The sequence below is a fragment of the Eretmochelys imbricata genome, chromosome 11 (assembly GCF_965152235.1).
Source record: "Eretmochelys imbricata isolate rEreImb1 chromosome 11, rEreImb1.hap1, whole genome shotgun sequence".
In the NCBI taxonomy this organism is placed as follows: Eukaryota; Metazoa; Chordata; order Testudines; family Cheloniidae; genus Eretmochelys; species Eretmochelys imbricata.
Window position 1 is genome coordinate 67,868,470 of NC_135582.1, and position 22,880 is coordinate 67,891,349.

At 41.0% G+C, this 22,880-nt stretch overlaps 1 protein-coding gene across 1 annotated transcript in view; it reads left to right on the forward strand.

Annotated features, from left to right (window-relative positions):
* SPAG16 (sperm associated antigen 16) overlaps positions 1–22,880 on the forward strand; it is a 724,599-nt gene that overhangs the window by 581,433 nt on the left and 120,286 nt on the right. The window contains 1 exon segment of the mRNA XM_077830377.1: positions 1,508–1,634. Within this exon segment, the coding sequence (XP_077686503.1) occupies positions 1,508–1,634 (127 nt within the window).

A 22,880-nucleotide genomic window follows, 5' to 3' on the forward strand; every position in this document is an offset into this window, starting at 1 on the left:
CAGAAAAGTTTCATGTTTTGTCCTAATGCCATCAAAAGGCTCTATATGGACGCTATCATACATGTGCCTTTTGAAACATCCTCTTTGCTCTTTGCTGTTTCCGTCAGATATTATAAGTGTGGCTATTCTGTGAACTATTTGTTACAGCAAAACTACTGATTTTTTCCGAGCTCAGTAAGCTCACGGACGAAAGTAGTTCCTCTTTAAATTCCTCCAATAGCACCGACTGGGATGGAGGTCTAGTGCAGGTTATGATTATGATATATTGCAATGAAAGATTAAGTATTATATTGATTGAGTTTTAATGAGAGTACTGTACTAATTATATTTATATTGTATGTGTATATATATTTATATTTTTAATGACTAGTTTTGTTAGCAGTCAGTAACCACATAAGCTTTCTCTGCATTGTAATATTAACGTAACCCTTAATAAAAATAACTATAAAAATCAAAGTGTAAGTGCTGCTTAACTTCAAATGTAGCTAATATTTAAATATTCTTTTACATATAAAATTGATCTGCAATTAATGTGAAGTCAACCTGACAATTTTTATAAACTTTTCCCCCCTTGTGGTATGTTTTTTAGAGATTTTTTTTAAAATATCATTCACTTTCTCTGTTTTCTCAAAGACAAAACAACATGCAAAATGAAAGCATTTAAAGATACAATTTCAGTTACAAATTCACAGTTACCAGGCTAACTGCATCTTTCCTGGACTCTATAAGCTGCCCCCCATTTAGGTCTCAAGCCTTTAGCCATCGCCTGTCTCTTAGGATGGAATCAGGCAGGTCACCCACTCTCAGACCAGGCCCTGAGTTGAAGTCCCCTGTGTATTGACCATGGTTACCTCAGCAAATCGGACTTTTGTCCAGGCCCTGAAATTCTGTTCCCTCCAGGGCAATGGCAATGGTCATCAGTGATCAAAGAGCCAGCTTTAAGGCAAGTATTATTTATTTAGAACAAAATCCTTTAAGAGAAAACAGATCTTAAAAACATGGAAACAGCATCTGGACATGTCTAGTTTATTAGGTGTTCAACCATCTTCCACATGGGGACCTCTGGACTAACTGCCGTTAGGCTTCTCCACAGAGGCTTTCTCTCTGTCAGCTTGTTAAAGTTTCCCTGTCAGGGTTCACTGACAGCACCTGGCAAATCACCCTACTTCCCCCAAATCATGTCACCTTTTCACCATTTATAGCCCTTTGATCTGGTAACTCCCAGCTTTGGCAAGACAAGGTTTGCAATTGGTTGGAGACAGGATCCTTGAAATTAACAGTGTGCCCCACTGTCTTTCAAGTATGTGCTTGGGTGTTCTTATCTGAGAAGCCATTCTCTCATCTTCATGCACAGAGCCCATTGAATCTGGGCATTATAGGTGCATAATAAACATGTAACTATCTCAGTATTCTTAACATTATTACACATGAGCTCCATGTCTGCCACTGTGCTCTCTTCCTCTCTGAAGCACAAATAATAATTTATTCATTTTTTAATACTTGGCAGGGTGACACCATTGTTTCCTGTGACTCCTACGGTGTGATGAAGTTCTGGGATGTTCGGAGGGTAACACCAATGGTATCTATAGATGCAGGCCCCCATCCTGGCAATCAGGTGGTCTTTGACCCATCCGGTAGGATCCTTTCTTAAACTGACTATCAAAAGAAGTGTTTTGCTCTGAACGCATTTTGTAATTGAGTTTAAAATTCTGAGGCCAGATCCCCCACCGGTGTAAATTGGCTTTCGTGAATCGATGCCTGTTTATACCAACTAATGATGTGACACACACTTATTTCAATTTGTCAAATTGTATTAATACTCAGTTGTTACATAAAACCAAACATTTACAATGATGCAAAAAAAGAATTACATAAAGGTAAGAAATGCTCACTGTCTGAGGAAAACAGTGGGGTTTATTTCTCTTCCTTTTCTACTGCTTCTTCATACGTTTATACAACAGTTGTGTTTCATAACCACCGATGATAAATCGTATTATTCTCCCTGCAGCACCCTATCATATTGAAATAAGTGGTCTGTTATGTACAAAGAATTGAAATGCATATATAGTGCAACGCTTTTTGCATCATCAGCCATATATTACAATATGTCACTAGCATTGTGACTGACTGCTCCTTTATATTTTTAAGAGTGCCATTGTACAAAATGAACAAAAATAGCTTTGTTTTACCTAGGACATTAATCGTCACTTTCAAGGGGCAGATAATCAGTTGTATCACAGTACAAACTTAGGTCCCAATTCTGGAAAACACTCCTGTTCAGAGCAACACTTAAACGTGTGCTCAACTTTAAGCATGCACTTAAGTGCTGATGAGGCCAGACACAAGCATTTAAATCAAATATGAGAGATGTGAGAGAGTAGCAGTTTACTAATAATAGTACTACAGTCATAATGGTAAAAAAACTACAGAATATAGAATATTATTTCACTGAGTTGTTGTTCCTAGAAAAAGTTCCATGGGACACTGTAGCATTTTATAAGGAATTTTTCAGATCTCTATATTCAATCCCTAAAGAATGTATTGTCATTTTCAGAAACTATGTTGACATTATACACTTTCTACTACTTCCACAAGTCTGAATTCAGCTCTGCTCTATGTAAGAATATAGAGTTTAGAAAAATAGCTCACATTCTGCATGATGTGGATTTGAAGGAGTTTTGCTTTTTCATATCTGGAATGTAATGTAGGGGCATTTGTAAAGGAGTCACATCCCTGAAAAACGCAATAGCAGTATTTTGAGCCAGATGGGAAGTTTCCAGTAGAAAGCTTATCGGCTTCAGATAGTCTGAATGGGCAAAATTTCCCATCATTTGGATAAAATCCAAAATTTTCTCTGCAGGAGTAACCACAATAGAGATGCCAAGTTGGGAAGAATGACCACAAGGAAGCATAATTTAAAAGAACGCAGTCATAAGCAATAATATCTGACTACAATAGAATATTACAGTATTTGTATCTCTGTTGTTTGTATGCTGGTAGTGCTTAGATGCCCTAATTAGGATTACAGCCCTTTTTTATTAGGCGTTGTACAGAATGAAAAGACAGTCCCTGCCCCAAATTGCTTAAAATCTAATTATGTGTCTTGTTCCCATCACCGAGATAGCTGCATATAAAAATTTACATAAATAAAGTAATCCGTTCCTTGTAAAACAACGTGATTATACTTAATGGAAGATTTTTGTTTGATTTTCTTTTGCTACCAGTTTAAGATAGTTATTGTGGGAAATCTAATGTAAAGAGAAAGGTCTTATATTTTGGTCTGAAGATGGGAACATCCTTTGTCAATGTGACAGCTGCTGAAAGTTCTCCAGTGCAGAGCTGCTACCAAGAAAGCCTGGTTTCTTTGTAACATTGTTGGGAGAAACTAGATGGTGCTGCTGAAGATGCTCTTTGCTGGTTCTATTTATCTGAATGTTACTGTTGGCAGAAGTGCTGATTGGCGCTGTGATGCAGTTCTTTTCAGAAGCTGAGAATATGACCAGTAAAGTGATATTCATTTTCTCTCTGAGCCTCATTCAAAGCCCAATTAAGTTAATGGAAAGACCCTAGTTACCTAAAGTGGGCTTTGGATAGACCCCACATCTGCCTAAATCTGTCTCGATTAAATATCAACAGTAAAGTCTATTCTCTCTCTGCCTGAGCTTTTCTCTCACTGGATCACTTTCTTAGGTGTAGATCTTGTCTTCAGTTTAAACCTATGCAAACAAAATGTTACACCCCTCTGCTTGGAAGTCTCATTCTAAATATAGTTCCAGGGGTTTTTGTGTTTGTGTGTGGGGAGGAGGAAAGTTAGAGAAACTACAACGCTAGCTTATGGTATGGAAAGTGAGACAGTCCTTGAGATAGCTAGGGCACAGCCCATTTTGAGACTTGATCATCAGGCTCAAGCTTAATGTCAGACCTACAAAGACATGCACATCTACTTCACGTTGTGCACCGTGGGTACCCCATTGGCTCATAGTTAAGCATGTGGGCGACTCTCTGCAGTATCGTGGCCTAACATTTCTGTGACTTATCCTTTATTATTAAAAACAGATCTATCCTTTAGTAAGTAAGTTTACCACCATCTCCAGGCATTTATATCTGTTCTCCAGCACATATTGACCACTACACCTAACATTCACAAACCATGCACATGTCAAATCCCCTCCTTTCCTCATCAGCAACCCACCAACCTTGCCGCATATGATGCTCTCGGGTGTTTTTCACAGTTTCCATCCAGCAAATCCACCTGAAAAGACGATGAACAGCACAGTTAATAGCAACAGTTAGTGTAAGGAGTGAGAACTATAGATGCTGCAGGACATTCTCTTTGAACCCTAAGGTGCACACACTACTCTTCTGTTGTGTAAGGAAAGACATTTAGGATATGGCTGAGATGCAGAAACCAGTGAGTAGTGCCAGGAAAATGTAGCAGTTTACTATACCTGGCAGATTCAGTGGGATGGGACAGTGTTTCTCCGTTTACACCCAGTCTGAGGAAAAGGAGCAAAATTCTGCTCTATGTAAAAGGAGTATGGTGGCTATATGATTTCTGCTGCAAGGTTTGCTGAGTTTTCTAAACATATTAGAAGACTCACTTTCTGTCTGTATTACATCCAAAAACACTGTTAAAAGAACATTAAGGTTGCCAAGGCAAGCACTCAATAGTTAGGAATGTTGGGAATCATTAGGAAAGGGATAGATAATAAGACAAAAAATATCATATTGCCTCTATATAAATCCATGGTATGCCCACACCTTGAATACTCCATGCAGATGTGGTCGCCCCATCCCAAAAAAGAGATATTGGAACTGGAAAAGGTTCAGAAAAGGGCAACAAAAGTGAGTAGAGGTATAGAACGGCTTCCGTATGAGGAGAGATTAATACGATTGGGACTTTTCAGCTTGGAAAAGAGGCGACTAAGGGGGGATATGATAGAGGTCTATAGAATCATGAGTGGTATAGAGAAAGTAAATAAGGAAGTGTTATTTACTCCTTCTCATAATACAAGAACAAGGGGCCACCAAATGAAATTAATAGGTAGCAGATTTAAAACAAACACAAGAAAGTATTTTTTCATGCAACACACTGTCAACCTCTGGAACTCCTTGCCAGAGGGTGTTGTGCAGGCCAATACTATAACGGGGTTCAAAAGGGAGCTAGATAGATTCATGGAAGATAGGTCCATCAATGGCTATTAGCCAGGATGGGCAGGAATGGTGTCCCTGGCCTCCGTTTGCCAGAAGCTGGGATTGGGTTACAGGGCATAGATCACTTGATGATAACCTGTCTGTTCATTCCCTTTGGGGCACCTGCCATTGGCCACTGTCAGAGGACAGGATACTGGGCTTGATGGACCTTTGGTCTGACCCTGTGTGGCTGTTCTTATGTAGGAAATGCCTGTATTAAGGTTGCCTGTCCAACATTAATTTGGGCCCCTTGTGCATAAGGTGCAGTCTTTAATTACATGGTCACATGCTATTTTTTTCACAGGACCCCTGCCCCATTTAGTGCCCAGGATGAACTCCTTGAGTGGGTTGCTATTCAATATTTCTTTTTATTCTCAGGATTCACTTTGTGGACCCAGGCATTATTTACCGCACACCACCCAAACCTTTAATTGAATACAGAGTCATCCCTTATGGGCTTTTTTGTGCTGCTGTCATCATAGTATGTTAGATCTTTACAGGCATTCATCAAATTATCTTCACTCCACTTATCATAGAATCATAGAATCATAGAACATCAGGGTTGGAAGGGACCTCAGGAGGTCATCTAGTCCAACCCCCTGCTTAAAGCAGGACCAATCCCCGATTTTTGCCCCAGATCCCAAATGGCCCCCTCAAGGATTGAACTCACAACCCTGAGTTTAGCAGGCCAATGCTCAAACCACCGAGCTTGTATTATTATCCCCATTTTACACGTGGGGGATAGAGGCACAGGAATTAAAGCCAATATTGTCAAAGCTGTCAACTGAGTTTAGGTGCCCACACTGAGATGCCTAGGAGGTGATTTTTTGGAGTACCTCGCATTTCATAGCTGTGTGTGTGTTGGACTGAAGCTCCTATTGACCTCAGTTGCAGTTGTGAAAGCTCAGCATGGCTGGAAATGAGGTGAGAATCCAGAGGCAGTGAAAGGTTGGTCCTGTGAGTGAGGCAATTGAATGCCGTCTTAGAGAGCAGGGTTCTGTGCCGGCCTCTGCCAAAGTTCCTAGGTGAATGTGATGCTGAGCAAGTTACATAAACCAACATTTTCATAGTTAACCACTGTATGTTCCTCATTTTCTGGGTATCCAACTTGAGACACATGGGGTCTGATTGCAGAACACTCACAGTGGCAACTTCTTCCATCTGGTCCTGTCCTCTAGTTCCCAACTCCTGTTCCTGTTCTGCCCCCCTCCCTTTGCCTTTTCTTGCTCCTGCTCCCCTTATCCAGCAACTCCACCCCGTACCTCCTGTTACTCAGCCCTCTACATTTCAGCCAGGAAGCTTCCTCCTCCATATTGTCAGGGTGCCATAGCAGCCCACAACCGCTAGGAGGAGTAATTATAAGGAAAGTCCTGCTCATCCCTGGGATGAGGATGCTTAGTCACTCTGTGGAGATTGCAATTCAGGCAGCACATAGAACTGTGAGGTGATGAAGCATGCTCTGTGCAGATGGACTCTTCAGAGAATTTAGCTGCCAAACTCTAAAAAGTCTATACTGACCATGTACAGTTTGAGATTGTCCAGAGGTTATAACTTGGCCAAATTAAGACGAATTTTCATTAGGATAGCAAAAGACACATCTCTGGCATCAGGGTGACTCACCTGCCAAATCTCAAGTCCCTGCTCCAAAGCGTAGAGGCTCTAGAGCTTCACAACAAATGGTTGAGAGAATTTTTTTTTCAAAATGGGCTAAACAACATCATTTTCCAATCTAATCCTGAAAAACAGCTGAACCATTTCAGCTGACACTTTCCCCCCAGAATCAGCCTTAGGCAGACTCTCAAAAGGCAAAATGTCAGCCTGAACCATGTCAAGTTGGAAAAGTTATAAGCAACCGAAACCAGGGTCTTATAATGGGAAATGTTAGACAACTTTAACTGCACAGGTCACTGCCTCTGCTACTTAGAATATTGTACTAGCAGGTTTAAAGTAAATATTGTTATAATTCCAACCTTCTGGTCCTCATATACTGCATGAGCTCAAGTCAAACAACAAAAAGGATTTGTCTGGAGTCATTTTTAATTGAGTAAAAAGGTGCCCAAGCAAAATTGAATACATAGTCATTTTCTGTAATCTGTAAGGTTGATTTCATAAATGGGATAATCCTTTAATAGAAGTTTCAGTTAATTTGGTCTGCATTTTATTTGCCGGGGCAAACAGCACATTATTAGCAAAAGACCATAGGCTGCTCAGGTGGCACTAGAAATAATTACTAGCCTTGTTTTATCTAAAACTGAATGTCAAACATTTCAATGCAATTTATACACTTTGAGCTCAGAGGTTCCATCTCCCTTTTATTTTAGGTGGAAGATAAAAGCCTCTGTAGCTTGTTTTTATTTCACTGAACAACGTGCAAATTTAAGAAAAGGAGCAAGTATTTTATTCTGGGAAAATCAGACTTGTAGAGTATGGCTTTCTAGCACGTGCAGTGTGATGAAATAGCTATAATCTTCAGCTCTACCGCGTGCATTTTGGAGTCATTCTGATATTCTTTTCTTCACTCTTTTCCTACTGACCTTTTAGAGGGGGAGTACTAAGAGCTACTTTGGGATTTAGGCTGTACACCAGCACAAGGGAATAAGAACTCTCTTTACATTTTCTATAGACAGGCTAACCTGGCTTTGGGCTATTCACCTGCTCACTCCCTCTAATAGATGGGAGGGTCGGGGTGAACCTTGGTTCTACACCAGACCCGTCACTGGCCAGAGTAGATGAGCCACCGCCTGGTGGAGGAGTTAGTAATTAACTGCTCGTCTAGATCAGTGGTAAATTACAACCAGGAGCAAGGAGAAAGCAGGGGAGGAACTGTGATTAGAGCTGGGGAGACATTTTAGCCCAAAGAAAATGTAGAGTAAAAAATAGCCACCTTCTGAAAACAGACTTTTCGTAAAACATTTTTGACATCTGTTTTTTGTTTTTCATGAATGTTTCCACAACACTGTTGTTCATATTTTTCTGTTGAAATCATGTTTGAAATTGTGATGGAACACGATTTTGATCATTGCTGTTAAAACTTTGGAAAATGCACAGAAACATTCACGACAAATGAAAAATGTGTCCACTTTGAAATTTGTGAAAAGGAAACAGTTCCACACTTTCATAAATTCCATACACATTTTTTTTCTTTATTTCAGCCACTGTAACTGTGACTCGGGGGCAGGAGGGGGTCTGTGAGGCACACTGCTTCTGGGGGCTATTCCTGGACTGGCCCCATCTCTGCACTATCCATTACCTGAAGGCATAACCTAGTCCACAGAAATCTGATAACTGCAGAAGGGTGTAACAGAAATAATCCTTTTGCTAAAAAGAGGAGAAATAGCTTAGTAGAATAAATTCAGATCTGGCTAAATTACTATGTGCTGTGCTTTAAAAAAAAAGAAACCAAGCAAATAATTACTTCTACGTAATATTTTGTAGTGAAATGTATTTTAAGGTCTGATCCTGCAATGGGAAGCACACCAAAATTATTTCATTTCCTCAATTTCAGCTGGAGTTTTGGGTCCAGATCTTTGCGAGAGATTGGTGCCAATGGCAGTGATGACAGTGATATTCTTCTTCTTCTTGGTCACTTTGCACCAATCAGAAGGCACAAAATGGAATCTAGTCCTAACTGGCCAGCTGAAGACTCTCCCAGCCAGGGAGAGCTCTCACTTCGATTAATGCAGCTCTCCTGCATTAACTGCCTGGTCATGGGGCTGGGGCAGAATGCACCTCCACTCCACCAATGCTCAGCCTTTGAGGACCACCGCCAGCTGGCATAAACTGGAGTAGTCTAGAATTCAGGAGCAGGAGAAAATCTGGGCCCCATTTTTCCTGGTGTTTTTACATTGCACTTTATTTAGTATCCTCTTACTTATGGTTAAAGTAGAACTTGACAAAAAAGAGATACTCTCATGCAGCATTTACAAAGTTAGCCTTTGTCGCAGCAGTGATATTCTGAATCTGTGTTTTTTTTTCCCTATGCCTTTAAATTCTGTATTGAAAGGCAGGTGATTTTTATACATATTTGAATTTATTTATTACAAGCATCCTATTGGCCTGCATCTTTTTATCCAAAAGGCAGATTATCTAATAACACTAATAAATCTACAGGGTACCTTTTCCCTCATCATTCAATGCCTGAGCTTCAAATTCATTTAGGGTAAAATAAGGAGAATATGGAAACATAGCTTGTTCTGTCTGACTCATCCTTTGGAATTGCACTGGCATTTTTCTGAGTTTGGTGTAAAAATTCAGACAAATCCAAAATCCCTACTTCTAGTTGTTATTCACTCTCAGTTTTCTGTCTTACAGACAGTGTTACAGCTCCACCTACCAGGAATAAAGGAGGTGAACCAACCATGTATACAACAGCTCATCTGTCCACTTCCCTCCAGTTCCTTTGCCTTCTTCAGCCTGGAATAATTGGAGTTTGTGTCACTAGTCCCTGTTTCAGCTCCTTTTCTCAATAATTCTGCTTCTGCCTTTCCTTCCAGACCTGTTTAGCAAAGGAATAAGGAAAGAAGCCAAAACAAAAGATGGAATCTGAATCTGAGGAGGGATCCAAGATGAATCCAGCAGAGATAGGATCTCTGCCTCAGAGTCCTTGGATGCTCTCTCCAGTGGGGAGCAATCCAGATAGTCAGCTAGTTCAATAGGTCTTTCAAAGGGTCTGAGTCATTTTGCAGCCTGTGTGGATGTGATTCCTGGCCCATCTTTGGCCTCTTAAGTCCTTAACATTAGCCTAGTGGCAATCTATCCGCCACCTCCAGGAATCTTTCTTCCCAAGCCAGCTTAGTCCTCCTTTTGCCTAGTGATTCCCCGAACTCCACTTTCAGTTGGCCTCTCTTTCCTATCCCAAATCTTCTCATTACCAGCTGTACAGGTGCCAGCTTTTTGAGTTGAGGTCAAGGAGAACAGTCTTTCTTTGGCCAACAGAGACTGAGCATAAACCTCTTATAACTGCAGGCTATCTTCTTAGCCCTACAAACTTGAGATTCCCCAATGTTCCACAAGCATGTATGACAGTAGAGCAGCCAATAGTCAACAGTCACAGACGTAAACAGAGTAGAGGAGACAAGGAGTGCTCATTTTCTTTTGGGAGTATGTCTTCTGCGTGCCTGGTTGGTATCCTAACATGTATCTCTTCAGGAGATCACTTTATAGCTCAACCATTTTTTGACTCAGCCATCACTAATGAAGACAATGGAGGCTTAATATTTTTCAGACAGTATGTCTCCAGCTGGCAATACCAATAATGGCCTGGTTCACCTCAACTCTATCATCCAAACTCCCTTGTGTTTGCACCTAATCTGTTAGGGTCAGATCCCTGCTCACAGGTGTTTTTGCAAAGCATTGGGACAAACAGTTACTGCTGTAACAAGCCAGTGTTCTCAGGAAAATAACAAAGAATAATTCAGAGGTATTGTTGTTTGTCTCCTGGTGCTCAGACAGCTTTGTTTTTTGGAACTGTGGCCGGTCTTGTGTCCTCTGCACTTGTTGGCCTAAAGCCCTAACCTCTTTCCTTGTCCCCGCTGGGCTGTATGGCTGTATCTCAGGATGCCTCTCTTGGTCTTAAAGTCTTACAAGCAACACATTAATATAAACGCTCCTCCTCCTCCAGGCATTGCTGACTATATCTACTGGCTGTCCTTGACTGACTCCGTAGTTAGGATAGGAATACAGGAATGTAAAACAAGGCAAAATTGCTCAATGATCATATCTTTTGTTGTAGTCCTCTTTTCTTCCATCATGCATCCTTTTCCCCTGACTTCTGCATTGCATCTAATTTCTCTCTCTCAGAATCTTCCTTTGCCTCTGAAATTCTCTAACTGGAAAGAAGTGGGTGGACCAGGGCCTTCATATATAGGATCTGATTGACAGGTATTTTGCCTCCTTGTGTCCTTGTAGGTGAAGCCATATAACACAGTCTATTCATTACTGTCGCTGCCTTCCAAAGGGAAGGAATTGCTAGTGAGTAATTTTCCTTTGTTTAACAAGGGGAGTTATGCTGTACAATACTCATGCCATGACATGAACATTTTTCAATGTGACCAGAGTCCATGCTATTTAAATGTGTAGAAAGGAAGGAGAAGAGGTTTTTAATATGTATAACTACATTTTCACTATATACACATGATTTAAAATGTATGAAATATTTGTATCTTGGAAAGGAGAGGGGGAATGGTTTGGAAATTCAGTGCTTTATATTTTTGCCTGAAATGTGGGATTGTATTTTGTATATTTGTGTCTGTTTTCTTTGCTGAGCTAATGAGGTGGGGACTGTGTACTACTGCAGGCAATTGCTTTGAGCTCTTAGCACTTTGAAGAGATTAGCCCCATTGATATTCTCTTCATCTTTGCTAGGGAGGAGTGCTTCCTTCCCCTGAGTGCAGGAAGATGGACAGCTGTTTAATAGAGCCAGCTTTTGTCAAGTAGATACACTGTAGATTAAGTATTCTCTTCTCACATGCCTGCATATCTCCAACACTAAAACTAAGTTCTGGATGCAAGTGTGGTACCTCATTAGAGCAATATACTGATTTGTTAGTTTCGTTGAGTACCCCAGGTTGAATGCAGCGGTAGCTGACTGGTTAAACATTATTCTTTAAGGCAGAGCAGGACTCTCGGCTGTACTGGCATTAAGCCCATAACTTGGTGATGGGTGAATCGTTTGTTCTGAGAGTGTGTGCCAGAAATGTCCACATGATTTTTGAAATCCCTGTGTTAAACTAACACAAGCTGAAAGTAATTGGAGGTTTGCACTTCCCAAGTGGAACATAACTGATCAAAATGTTGATTCTCTAGCAGCTAACGACAAACCAGATTATTTAATTTTTCAGTCGTTTTTTTTTTAAATCTCCCTTAAACTAGGCACAAGTATTTTTAAATATAAATCTATTCAACATCTTAAATGTTTTCTTATAACATTGGCTGCTCTTGTGACTTTATTAAGTCCATGTGTTCTTGAATTTATATTAATTCTAGTTCACAAAGGTACAATTATTATATTTCCAGTTTGAATGTGTTTACAAGTATTTAATGAAAACTCCTTTCTTTTATTCTGGAAGCCTCACTGCACTGTTCCATCTAAAGTCTGGCTTAGATACAAGACTTCATCTCCTGATTAGCTTATTCCTACAGACAATCAGACACTAAAGATCCCTTGAAGGTCATCCTATCCTTTCTTCCATGAAAGCTTCACTTAAAAGATCAACAGCTTAGTCAGTTCTTGTGCTTTGAGTAAGGCTTACTCTATTATATAATGTAATAAAAATCAGGGATTTATAAAATAAAGTATCAAATGAATTGGTTTATATATATATATGTGTGTGTACGTGTGCGCATGTGTATAATTTTTTTTAAATGTAGTGCAAAGAATAGGACAGGTATAACAGGCATTCAGTGGCAAGAGGATGCCTCAGGAGATTAGTAATGGGGTACAGAGATTGTCACCCCTTGGTCAGTAGTTAGAATCTGGCTCAGTTCAATAGTGATGAAAAGTCTGACAGCTTTTTGATGACCAATCCAAAAAGAGCTGGTAGGCTTCATGAAAAGTTGTCCGTACCTCATTTAGTAACCTAATGACTGGCACTAATTGACACCTCCATTGGTGATCTCAGTGGAGAGGGAGGGGTGGCATCTCTAGTTTGGGGATGAAGCATATTCAAAGGGTAGAGGGAAGAGAGAGCACAGCACAGCTGCCTATGCTAGTCCTGCTAGTTGTCATTCTCCAGTTCTTTGAGTCTGGCACCTTTTCATAAGCATGTAATCTTCTTTAAAATGAAATACAATAAAAAGTGCAGCCATAAACTTATATTGACAAATTATCAAGGGGGTTAAAAGGCCTAATCAGGGACAAAAAGTGGTCCATGAGGTTACGCAAAATAAATGGATTAATAATACAGTCTCCATACATATGCTTAATGAGGGCTTGTTATATCTCACAGACCTATCTCTGTGTCTTCCATGCTCTTGAGGGGTTATCTTGGTTTCCCCAGAAGGAAGAGAGTGAATGGGCCTTCTGAATAGGAACCAATGCAGGGTTTAGGAGTGACTGACATCTCCCACCTCCCAGCCTAGGGATAGGACATGGGGTGGCCATGCAGCCATTCCATCTCCACTAGTACTTATCACCGACTGTCATATTCTCCTCTGAATGGAAGCATCCTTGTTTGGTATGAAGGAACAAGGGCCAGAAGGACTGAAACATTCTTCAATAAGAGAAGAAAACATAGTGCATGTTTTCAGGCTTCCATGCCTGCAAAGCAGTCTACTCCAGCAGCCCAAGACCTCTATATTGGAGTTCCCCTCAAGCCTAAACAGGAAGGTAGTGGCACAGATGCCCAAAATCTCTGATTCCTACAGGCGGCACTCAGCATCATTGAACCCCCATGGTCTGTGACATGATCTTATTTCAGGATCCTCTCAAACTCCCAGGCTGAAAGTACTTGAGGCACTTGGCCTGGAACCTGAAAGGACTTGCTTTCTAGAGAATGACTATTGAGGAGAGCTCTTGCTCAGATCTATTAATTGTCCACAAATTTGGCAATTCAAGGGCTTCTGAGATCTTGGTGTTTTTCAAAGGACAAGAATCCCATTTTTTTCTCAACCAGGAATATATTGCAGTTTCTTCTAGATGGACTCTGGCTGGGTTTGAGTCCTAGCTTCCTAAAGATCAAAGTCTCAGTGTTAAGAGCCTTGTAGCATGTTCCTTCCATTCCTGGCCTGTTTTTGAAGCAATGTCACACATCCAAAAACTTTAAAGTTGTGTCTCTGCAGAGATGCCATTGGGAGACTAGTGCAATGATTTGAAGTTTCAGGTAATCTCTAAATCTTCTTTTTTTGAATATATGGAGGTGTGTTCTGGATATTTCCCATTATTATTTTTCCTGTTAGCAATTACATTGGACTGAAGAGCTAGCAAGTTTGGGGGTTATAGCTATCTGAAATCCTTATATGCATTTTTTCCCCAGATGAGGTGATTCTTGGGCCTGAACCAGAATTTTCTGTCTCTCAAAATTATTGTTTTCACTATTTGCTTTCCTTGAATTTTAAGACCTTCCACTACTAAGTGAATACATTGGACACTTAACATAGAGTTGGGACATTCAAATTTGTTTTATGTATAACTAGTGCTTGAAGAAAATTGGATTCAATTTTAGGATAAGATCATTGACCTAAGAAGGGGATGTGAAATGTTCATATCCACTATTTCCAGACTGATAAATTTAGAAGAACCGCACAGTGCTTCATTCAAGCAATTTTTTGCTATTTGGCTACCTGGCCTTCAGTGTATGCTTTTCTCTATTACATTAAAACAGATGTGTTGTCTGAGTTTTGGACAAAGGTTTCTGCAATCTTTTCCTTGATTTTCCTTTATTAAAATGCTTCATATAGTGAGGGAAGAAAAAATCAAAACTAAATAAAAAACCAACAAAAAGAACAGAAGCAACCCCCTCAAAATCCCTAAACCGTCAAATAAGAGCTGGTTTTCCCTGTCTTAATTCAGTTTTCTTGATGTTATATATTTCCCTCCCATTTGTAGAAAATTGTTTTACTGCTGGCTACTTCCCAGTTGTAACAGATCTTGGAGTACCAACAGCCCTCTGGGAGAAAGATAAAGTGTACTTACCTACGTGTATTCTTTCCTTAGAATCATAGTATATCAGAGTTGGAAAGGACTTCAGGAGGTCATCTAGTCCAACCCCCTGCTCAAAGCAGGAGAAATCCCCAATTTTTGCCCCAGATCCCTAAATGGCCCCCTCAAGGATTGAACTCACAACCCTGGGTTTAGGAGGCCAAAGCTCAAATCACGGAGCTATCCCTCCCCCTTCTCTGAAATGAGCACCTGGTTCTTCTTGAGACCCCACCCAAGGCATCATCTAACTTGCATTGAATTCCAGTTGAAGAGAAATATCTCAGTCAATCCTTTTTTCCCCTTATGGACTATTCCTGCAGAGAGATGGAAAAATGTTGGGATGCCCTCACATTGATATCTTACTTAGCCATAAGTCTCTTCATTTCCATTTAATGTATAATAGATGAATAAGTAGGTAAAAGATAAATTATCCTTCCTGAAGATGACTAATCTTTCATAATGTTTATTAATTGGAATTTATAGTTTTTCTTCTCAGCTTGGGCAGTTGGCTGAGTTCCATAGCCAATCAGTTCTGTGAACAGCTCCACCTGCTGACATTGTAGTGTGACTAGAGAGGGATTTAAAAAAAAATAGAAGAGCGCCTCTGTGTTGGAAAATGAGGAGGTTATTGTAATTAAAATGGTAAATTTTCAGAATGGAGAGGGGTAACTAGTGGTGTTCCCCAAGGGTCAGTCTTAGGATCAATCCTATTCAACCTATTCATTAATGATCTGGAGAAAGGGGTAAACAGTGAGGTAGCAAAGTTTGCAGACGATACTCAACTGCTTAAGATAGTTAAGACCAAAGCAGACTGTGAAGAACTTCAAAAAGATCTCACAAAACTAAGCAATTGGACGACAAAATGGCAAATGAAATTTCATGTGGATAAATGTAAAGTAATGCATATTGGAAAAAATAACCCCAACTATACATACAATGTGGTGGGGGCTAATTTAGCTACAACTAATCAGGAGAAAGGTCTTGGAGTCATCGTGGATAGTTCTCTGAAGACGTCCATGCAGTGTGCAGCGGCAGTCAAAAAAGCAAACGGGATGTTAGGAATCCTTAAAAAGGGGATAGAGAATAAGACAGAGAATATCTTCTTGCCCTTATATAAATCCATGGTACGCCCACATCTTGAATACTATGTACAGATGTGGTCCCCTTATCTCAAAAAAAGATATACTGGCATGAGAAAAGGTTCAGAGAAGGGCAACTAATATGATTAGGGGTTTGGAATGGATCCCATATGAGGAGAGCTTAAAGAGGCTAGAACTTTTCAGCTTGGAAAAGAGGAGACTAAGGGGGGATATGATAGAGGTCTATAAAATCATGAGTGGTGTGGAGAAAGTGAATAAGGAAAAGTTATTTACTTGTTCCCATAATATAAGAACTAGGGGCCACCAAATGAAATTAATGGGCAGCAGTTTTAAAACAAATAAAAGGAAGTTCTTCTTCACTCAGCGCACAGTCAACCCGTGGAACTGCTTGCCTGAGGAGGTTGTGAAGGCTAGGACTATAACAGGGTTTAAAAGAGAACTGAATAAATTCATGGAGGTTAAGTCCATTAATGGCTATTAGCCAGGATGGGTAAGAAATGCTGTCCCTAGCCTCTGTTTGTCAGAGGGTGGAGATGGATGGCAGGAGAGAGATCACTAGATCATTACCTGTTAGGTTCACTCCCTCTGGGGCACTTGGCATTGGCTACTGTCAGTAAACAGGATACTGGGCTGGATGGACCTTTGGTCTGACCCAGTATGGCCATTCTTATGTTCTTATTCAGATGCCCACTTCAGAGTAGGAGAACTATGGGTGTCACAAGGGGACTGGCCCCATTAAGAGAGAGCAAATCCAGTCCACCTGTGCCTCGTTAGTTGCCTTCTAGCCATGGGAGAGAACACACCCGACCTACATAAAGGGTCACGTGGCAATGGGGAGGTAGGATGGGGCATCTGGGAATGAACAGTAGTGGAGAACTAGAATAAGCTCAGGGCCAGAAGAGCAGCAGAGTTGAGTTTGCTTGCTGACCTCTGTGAGCCAAGGGAGAAGAGGAGGTCCAAGGAAACAGTCCCAATGAAGTGTATTTCAGACAAGGGACAGGGAGCTGGGACCAGCCCAGGAAGAACTAAGAGCTGGGAAAGCTCAGGGCCAGGAGACCAGTGAAGGGAAGTTTGCTCTCTGACCTCTTTGAGCCTATGGAGAAGGAAGGTCCAAGGAAATAATTCAGCTCTGGGGACAATTAAGGAAGGACTCAGACCTGAAGCCCAAGCTGGGCAGACCTAGGTTACTTTGCATTTTTGTTGTGATCAGACCAGGCAGAAACTGTTTATTTTGTACTTTTTCATTTGGGCTTTGAGTTCAGTTTGGGGACACCAGGGAGATGCATGGGAACCTGACACTCTGAAGAAGGAAGTGGAGGAAAAGCCTGGCTTTCATGTTATAGTGGTGGACTATGTGACTCTGGGGGTTTATTTTGAAGAATTTATGTTAATAAATTTGCCTGCTGCCAGGGCACTATTGAATCTAAGATCCAAAATGGAGTTTATGAGGAACCTTATAATAAGGAAACTGAGGTCAGGGCACCTGTGGGGCCACCTCTAGCCATGAGGAGCTGCTCCAGGAGGACCTGCCTTGATACAATGTGTAGGTAAGTAATTTTACTTTTGGTTTGCTGAGTGCAGTATTATTTTTTACTAATGTACATACATGAGCTCAGAGGCAAGGAGATGGGAGCACGTTTAAATTCTAAAAATTAATGATTTAACTGACCAAAGACTGGAAGTCCCCAAGTTCATAGACACAAGAACCAAAGTCCAGGTGGAAAGCCCTGACTGATTTGACTATGCCTTTGAGGGAGGCCATTCTGCTCTAACATAAATGCTGGCCCCTGCATGATCTGAGGGTGAGCTGGTGCCTCAGACTCTAAGCAGTGACAGCTGAGTAGTTTAAGTAGACTAAGCACAGGACTCAGAATGAGAGACTCCTGCATTCGAAACATCACTGTAGCACTGTGGCCCAGGCAGAGTTGTTCTTACCTTTTGTTTGCCTTAGATTCCCCCACAGTACAATGGAGCTAGAGCTCAGAAAATAATTCGCTCTAAATATCTTTTTTTAATTTTGTCTGTTTTTCTACTTATTACTTGGCTCACCTTGAGGATCTCTTCTCTCCTTGGAAGGATCTTCCTTCTGGTGTCCAGAACAAAAATCTAGTGCCAAACAACCATCCTCCCCTAGGCAATGTGGTTCTCACACGTAGCAAGAAGGTCATCCACACCAATGGTGCCAGTTATGAGGGTCTGTGTGAGCCATCCCCCTCCCCCTCAATTTTTGCACTTGCTCCAAGGTCCGTAGGCTGTGGAGCTGGGTGGGACTATGGCCTGACAACTTTTAAAGAGTGGTTTCATACTCAATCAGAGTAGCTGCTGCTGAGCCATCCAGAGCATTACTCCAACTGCATAGTCACAGTGCCACTGAAATTTGACCTGGCTGTCTCTCCGTACGGACAAAGGGTGACCGGGCTAAATTTCAGTAAGTGGCATTATGGTCACATGACCAACACAATATGGCCCCTCTTACCCTCCGTCTAGATAGAGGGATGGCCAGGCCAAATGGTGCTGCAGCCTGGCACATGGAGAATCTGTTCCTATGTGGGAAGTCCGCTGAGGTAAGAGATAAGGGAGACTCCCTGACCGAAGGAGACCCGGTATACCTGTTGGGATGGGGGGGCACTAACTGGGACTGGAATTTCCCTCCCCCTCCAAAATCTGAATTGGCACCACTGCACCACATCCACCTGCTCAGACCCCTCCCAGCATGTTGCTTTTGCGCTTCCCGAAGTGATGGCGCTGCTTGGGAAGTTGAGTGGCCCTCCAGGCCTTGTGCTGTGGTGGCTCCCCAGGATGCAGTATGAAGAATGTGTCCAGAGGCCAATCTGTCATGTGGTTCTATAGGACATCTATCTTTGGGTGTTGACTCTCCTACCTGCCTGGCCACACTCCAGATGCATAACCAGACTTCCAGGTGCCCAATGTATTGTCATTACCTGATGCTTCTCCTTCCAGAGGAGATACTTTCTGATGCCAGGGACCAACCAGCATAATCCAGAGCTAATTCTGGCCCATTGTATTTGATCAATCCTTTACTCTTTCTTTTGTATGTGTCTGGCTAGAAATCATTCATTCTCGGATTTTAAACCCTTCTAAAATAGAGAAAATTTCAAACTTTTGGAACAAGGGGCATTTAAACCTCACATGACTTCATCTTGAAGGCCCAGCTGATAACTGACTAATTGGAAAATGTGTCACTATTTCCCTCAACAGATTTATCTGTTCTTATACTGTAAGGTGATCTGATTTATAATTATTATTATTAGATGTGAGTCTGAGATGCAAAGTTTAGCTGTGAGTTAAGCTGCTCCCTATCCCTAAAATACAGCATTATTTGAATTCAGGGTTTGGTGTGGTCTATTGTACAGAGTCATCCTGCTGTGAAACTTAAATTCCAGTCTGGATTTTGACTTCTCTTTCTTTCCCCCATCACCTTGGCAAAGTGAGAAGTAGTTCATACCCTAGGGTTTTGTTTCCTGCTCCTCTGTAGCTTTTGTTTCCTCAGGGTATTCCATGCTGGAGTTGTCAATTTCAAACATTCTGCCAGTAAATTAATATCTCAAAGATAGGTCTTAGTAAACAAAGGCACACAAAGGAAAACAACCCTGTGCATTGCCCTTTTAGAAAGAAAGGAAACAAAAAGTTTGTAACTGGAATTTTTGTCTCTGACTCCTACTGTCTATATCCCCTTTCCTTCACCTTAATAAATCTGCCAGCCTCAGCCTATATCCTCCTTGAAATGTCCCAGGTAACACAGTAGGCACTGTATAATGGTGATTTATTTATTTTTATTATTATTTTAGCTGTAGCTACAAGCCTGCCCTTTAAGTAGCTAGAGAAAAGCATTGAATCCTTTACCGAAAACTTTCATGGTGCAGAATAGTAATGCTTTTTCACGCATAGTTGTTTCACAAGGAGTGCATTTACAGATCACTAAAAGAACATATGAGAGGGGGTATGTTAGGTCATAGTCCTTGATCCCACTTCCTTTTTAATGATGTCACATCTCCTTGTCACAATTAGAGCTGTGGAGATTGGGAAATGTAAATATCTCTATACACTGCAATACCTACTGGCCCGTGGTAGTCGGAAATCTGTTGATTTATTCTCCAAAGCCTAGCTTATACCTGGTCCTTGCTAGGGTACAGGGGACTGGAAGCATCCAAGGATCCTTCCCTTGGCCTTGACTTCCGCTGCATAAAATCCAAGCTAAATCTTCGGTGATCGGAGGCTTGAAGGGACTCAGCGACTGCACCTCAAAAAGGCAAGCTACCCAAGGGGAGGGGAAAGTGGTGTTCTGACACATGAGTCAGTGTGCATATTATGGCATCTGGCCACAAGAACTCTGAATATTGATTACTGTCCAAAACTAGTCCCAGAAAATTACTTTTAAAGGGGTTTCAGTTAACTGCAGGTGTCTTTTTTTCTTTTCAGTAGTTGAAGAAAAGCTTTTCCCCCCTGGGTTTTACCTGTGCAAAAATGGAGGAAACCTTTCATTTTTGCTGTTTCTGTTTTTAATTGTATATTGCACACACGGTACCTGTACATCTGAACAGGTATACCCAAAGGATACAAAAGATATACATGCTGTGTGGAAGAAAAATGATTCTTATTAAGGTTTCGTCAAGGATGACATCTAATTGCTTCAATGAGTGCACAAGTTTTAGCTCAGCTTCCCGATGCTCCGTTCATTTATTACTGCAAATATGTATTCTTAGGGCTTGATCCAAAGACTGCTGAAATCACTGGCAAGACTCCTATTGACCTCAACAGGCTTTGGATCAGGCCCCAATGAGTTTTACTGTGATTTCCACTATGAAACCTCCATTACCAGGAATAACTTTCTGAGCCATACTGAAAATCCCAGTGGCAGTACAAAATGTGACCATTTGATCAGTCTGTGTCTCCCTGAATTGTCTTTTTAAGTGTGTATTTTAATGTCACAACATATATTTCTAACTCCTTCTGATAATGATACATATCGTTTTGAGAATCACTGTCCAATTTATTTAATTGGGACCATAACTAAACAGAACTGAGCATCACTAAGTCACCCTCACCAGAGTATTAAAATGTCTAAATTTGCCTAGAGATTAATATAAAAGCTCTTTATATTAATTTTTTTCTTTAAAAAATTACTACCCTTTTGTACGTAAAGGGGGAGAACTCCTAATTCTTCCCTCCACAAGGGGTCAGTGGTCCACTTTAGGCTTAATGGGCCCTGGTTTCTTTGTTCTTGGTGCCTACACCCAGATGCATAAACTAACAGAAAACCCATATGACTTCTAGGACATTACAGTTCATAATTACAGGAAATCAAGGACCAGCAGATTATCAGGCCGAACAAACATTTTATTCCTGGAAAGGATAAGGGTAAATCAAAAGAAGGGGAAAGGGAACAGGCAAAGGAAACAAGGATATCAAAAAAGCAACCAACCAATCCTGCAGAAATAAACTCTTCTTCCCTCAAAAACTCACAGTAAAGTAAAAATAAAGACGATGCCCCCTAAAGTCTCCCCACAGGCCTTAGCTGGTTGGCAGAGTTGGAGTTTGGAGAAAGGGAAGCGTTAGGCATCGGCTGATTTCTGGAGTAAGAGAGGCATACCAGATACACAGGCAGCCTGTTTCAGTTTAAATCACCCCAGCCTGTGCACTGCTCTCTGAGCACTCCTGGAAGCTGCTTTTCTCCAACCCTACCCCAGATTAGAAAAGGTGGCTACATTTGCTACACGTTTTATAATAGTTCATTTTTATTGTTAAGTTATACTTTAAAATACATTTCATTTCTTTTTCCTATTAGAAAAATCCTTTTGTTCTAATAATTTTTAAAGGTCCCATTTCTGTTTTGTCTTCTCCTTTAAGACTTACAGGTTACAGTGACAGAGAGGTGAATCTCGCAGTAATGCTATGAAGGGCGGGGGGGGGGGGTCGTCAAAAATGGCCAAAGCAGGGGCATTTAATAAGTGAAGACACAGTAGTTGCATTTCTATAAATTAAAGAATAGATACTAATGCGCGTATGGTTGCACAGATAATAATATTGCCCTGGTACAGTGCACTTTTGCGATACGAGGGATTTTACTATGAAAACATGGTGTGGTGGGGTTTTGTTTGTTTTTTTTTGTTTTTTTGTTTTTTTTTTGATGCCCTGCCTAGGACTGGATAACAAGCTCTTATCACAATAAACTACCCAATTATGTGAGCAGAGCTGCTTGCTGAATACAGACACCGCAGAACGATCATTAGGACTTCGCTTGTGCCATCATAAAAAGCAAGAACAGTGGGCCCTATCCTGCTCCCGCTCCCACTGAAGTTAATAGCATGACTCTTGGCTTCCCTGGGGGCCCAGTGGGGCCCATTACTTCTGCTGTCTGCAGAGACAGGGTTTTCTATGCTAGCCTCTAATGGCTCTATATCTGTCTGATTCCTCATAATCATGGAGAAGACATATGAACCTCACCTCTGCACCATCTCAACCATTCATCATGGAGAGAAAACAATGTCATTCTCTGGCTAACAGTAGGAATTCCCCCCCATGATTGCCCTTATAATGTATGCACCTTGTAACATAATGAAATGCAGTTTAAAGTTTTATGTTTTGACTGTTTGGGTCTAATACAACCTTGCTTTCACAGATGTTACACAATTTTACAAAACAAACCACCCAGCACAGTCAATATTGGTTTTTGTAGGCAAAACAAGTACTTTCCAAGGAACTGTTGTGAACAGATGGACTCACATTCATTAAACAGAGAGTTCCCTAAGAAAGTGGTTTGTTTTGCATAAACTGTATTGTTTTCATTGAGGGTTACGCGGCCATTTGGTCTCATTATTTTTCATATTTGGCCATCATATTGTGAATGTATGAAATGGGCAAAATGTCAGGAGTGATTAAGCAGTGTGGTGCTGAAAGCTCTGGTGGATGTGAACTGTCATATATTAAAG